Here is a 3,078-nt window from a genome sequence, read left to right as displayed (position 1 = left end):
GGAGATAGTGGCTGCCCTCGGAACAGTGGGGATTGGACAGACTGTCCTTGGCAAAGTGGGTGCCAGCTAGAGAGACTTAGAGGGGAGCAAATCCCTGCTGACGAGGGCCCTGGCTCTGTGAGAGGCACGTCTGGATCACCATGGGCTCTAACTTTGTCTTCCACAGTACGAGAGCCAGACATCCTTTGGGTCGATGTACCCCACCAGAATTGAGGGGTGAGAGAGGGCACCTGGGGGAGGGGGAGGGGAGGGGAGAGCCGAACCATCTTCTCTCTTCTGGGATTTCTGATAATCATATGGTTCCCTTGCTTCTCACCCCCCACCCCCCAGGGCCACTCGACTTTTCTGTGATGTCTACAACCCACAGAGCAAAACATATTGCAAGCGCCTGCAAGTCCTATGCCCTGAACACTCCAGGGACCCTAAGGTGAGTCAGTAGGTCGGGGACGCTCTGTTGTTTGAAGCAGGTCCTGGGGACGTGGTCTTTGCATCCTTTCTCTGGAGGACATTTGTCAAAGCCAGTGCCGGCGTGGCTCCAATGGATCATTTGGCTCGGGCAGGTGCCTGCAGATGAAGTGTGTGGCTGCCCCCTGGTACGGGACGTGTTCGAGCTGACCGGAGACTTCTGTCGCCTGCCCAAACGACAGTGCAATCGCCACTATTGCTGGGAGAAGCTTCGGAGGGCCGAGGTGGATCTGGAGCGTGTGCGAGTGGTGAGGCTTCAGGCGGGTGGAGGCTTTGGAGCAGCCCGCCCTCTCCATTCATCCCTGTGGATGAGGGCCTGGAGCCCAGGCAGGGCGAAGAGGAGCCCAGCGAGGTGGGGCCTCACAGTGAGGCGGCCTCCCCTCGGGGCTGGAGCTGGAGCTGGAGCTGGGGGAGGGGCAGGGCTCAGCTCGCTTCGGAGGTCACAGGGAGGTCACCGGGCTGAGGTCAGCCACCAGGTGTTTCTGAAGCGCTCAGTACCTGAACTCTTGGGGATCCGGAGAAAGCCAGACACCCTGTTCTTCAGGAGCTTGCAGTTGCAAACAGCTCTGTGCAGATAACTAGGCAGGGTGCATTGGGGGCCTCCCCGAAGGAGGCACTGAGGTTAAGGGGGGGTCAGAAAAGAGTTCTTGCACAAGGTAGGCCTGTAGTTGAGACTTGACAGGAGCCGTGGCATGAAGCGTGGAGATTGCAGAGGGAGGAGTGTCAGGCATGAGGGACAGCCAGAGAAGACACCCCCAGTTAAAACTAGGGGAGGGAATTGGGACTGAAGCCGGCTAATGCATTCGCACCCTGGGGAGGGGTGGGGTGGAAAGATGGTGGAAGGGTGCAGTCCTTGGGGCCTAGATGAGCAGTGTGCAGATTCCTCCCCAGCCCCCACACTGCCAACAAGAGCCACAGAGAAAACTTGTAAAGGAGAGAGAGCTGGGTTGTAGGGGACAGGCTCCAGAGCCCCTTCCTTCCCCTCTTCTCATATAGTGGTACAAGCTGGATGAGCTCTTCGAGCAGGAGCGCAATGTCCGGATGGCCATGACTAACCGAGCCGGCCTGCTGGCGCTCATGCTGCACCAGACCATCCAGCACGATCCCCTCACCACAGACCTGCGCAACGCCGACCACTGAACCGCCAGGCCCGTGTGGCTCCACCCCCGCTCTTCCACCTCCATCTCTCCAAGTGTGGCCCGTTGGGCTCTGCAGCGAACCTTCCGCCATTCTCCTCCCCGTATCCCCCTGTGCCCTTGTTTGTTTGCTTCCTTCCTTGCTCTGCCCCTGTCCCGCCCTCCTCCCTGACCCTTTGGGTGAGGTGGAGGTCCGTTCGCTTCAGCCACCCCTTCCTAACCTCGGTAGCCCCCACTGCTCCAGCGACTGATGCAGGGAGATGGAGGCCCCGAAAGGGAACCAGCCAAGAGTTTGGGGGGGGGGGGGCCTGGGGTTGATGCTGCTCCCTGAAGGTCACAATAAACATTGGAAGAAATAGGCCAGTGGCTTCCTGTTGTGTTTGACTCCGATCTGCAGACACCACACTGGGTGGGGCGGTGTAGAACTGAGGTTCAAGATGGCGGACGCCCTGGGGTGGCCAGCGAGCGAGAGGTCGCTGCAGTCTAGGGAGGGGAGGGCTCTGAACTGAAATGGGACCCGTTTTGCCAGTGCTTCCTCTGAGGCCGGGCATTAGCAAGGGTTTCAAAGTTGGCAATTCCCTCTGGCCATCTCGGTTCCTCGAAACCACCCTGGCAGGTAGGCGCTAGGGTCGTCCCCGTTTTGCAGATGAGGAAACTGCCTGAAGGAGCGTTAGGGTCACACAGTAGGTACTGAGTGGGTATTTGCCCTCAGAGGTGGCCAACCATTCCAGCGTCTGCCAAGAAAACCCCAGACGGGGCCCTAAGGGGTGGAACTTGAACCCAGGGCCTTGCTTGCTCATCCTTGTGGAGACGGGCATGGAGAGGAAAGGCTAAGGCCCAGGCTCTTCGGGTGCCAGTGCCCTTTCGATGCCTGGGGCAGCTGGCTCCATGGGCCGACGTGGAGGCCCAGCCGCCAGGCCCTTCTCCTTTGGGGTCCAGGGCATCGCCCGAGGCTGGTGGGCATGGGCCCGCCTCCCGGCCCCGCCCCTCGCCTTTGCTTCAACCCCGGCTGGGACTGCGTTCGAGTGGGGGCGGGGCGGGACCGGATTTCCGGTTCCGGGTTCAACAGACCGTGGGCTTGCAGCCGGGGCGGGCAGGCCTTCTGCTACGGGTGAGGGAGGAGGGCCGGGCCGGGCCGGGCCGGGCCGGGTCGGGTCGGGTCGGGTCGGGTCGGGTCGGGTCGGGCCGGAGGGAGCCGAGCAGGTAGGAGGGAGCCGGGTCACGGGGTGGGCGCTGGCCGAGCTGGAGGGGCCGGGGCGTGGGCGCGGGGGAGGGACGGAACTGGGGATTCCTGGGGTGGGGCGGACTGCCCGCCCCCGGCCCAGGCCCCTGCGGGCAAAGGCGCGGAGGCGGGCGAAGGAGCAAGTCTTAGAAAAATGGCAGCTTGGGCTGCCGGGCTGATGGCGACGGTGCAGGGGAAGGGAGGGAAAGGCCCGGCCTCCGGGCTCTGGAGAGGGAGCAGGCCTGCCTGGCGGGC

General features: G+C 62.6%; 2 protein-coding genes across 9 annotated transcripts in view; both read left to right on the top strand.

Annotated features, from left to right (window-relative positions):
* The window catches only part of CXXC1 (CXXC finger protein 1), a 6,881-nt gene extending 4,919 nt beyond the window's left edge, over positions 1-1,962 (top strand). For all 8 annotated transcript variants that reach the window (XM_027842554.1, XM_027842553.1, XM_027842550.1 and 5 more), the window contains exons 12-15: positions 167-216; positions 331-427; positions 561-713; positions 1,462-1,962. In XM_027842554.1, coding sequence (XP_027698355.1) covers positions 167-216; positions 331-427; positions 561-713; positions 1,462-1,605 — 444 coding nt within the window. In that variant the 3' untranslated portion in view covers positions 1,606-1,962. The remainder of the gene's footprint in view (positions 1-166; positions 217-330; positions 428-560; positions 714-1,461) is intronic.
* Positions 1,963-2,642: 680 nt separating this feature from the next.
* MBD1 (methyl-CpG binding domain protein 1) overlaps positions 2,643-3,078 on the top strand; it is a 5,950-nt gene continuing 5,514 nt past the window's right edge. Inside the window, exon 1 of the mRNA XM_027842546.1 lies at positions 2,643-2,712. The gene's annotated coding sequence lies outside the window, so the exon portion shown is untranslated. The remainder of the gene's footprint in view (positions 2,713-3,078) is intronic.

Source organism: Vombatus ursinus, unplaced genomic scaffold (genome assembly GCF_900497805.2).
Source record: "Vombatus ursinus unplaced genomic scaffold, bare-nosed wombat genome assembly UNPS02014875.1, whole genome shotgun sequence".
Taxonomy (NCBI): Eukaryota; Metazoa; Chordata; class Mammalia; order Diprotodontia; family Vombatidae; genus Vombatus; species Vombatus ursinus.
This window is presented reverse-complemented; position numbering and strand designations above follow the sequence as displayed.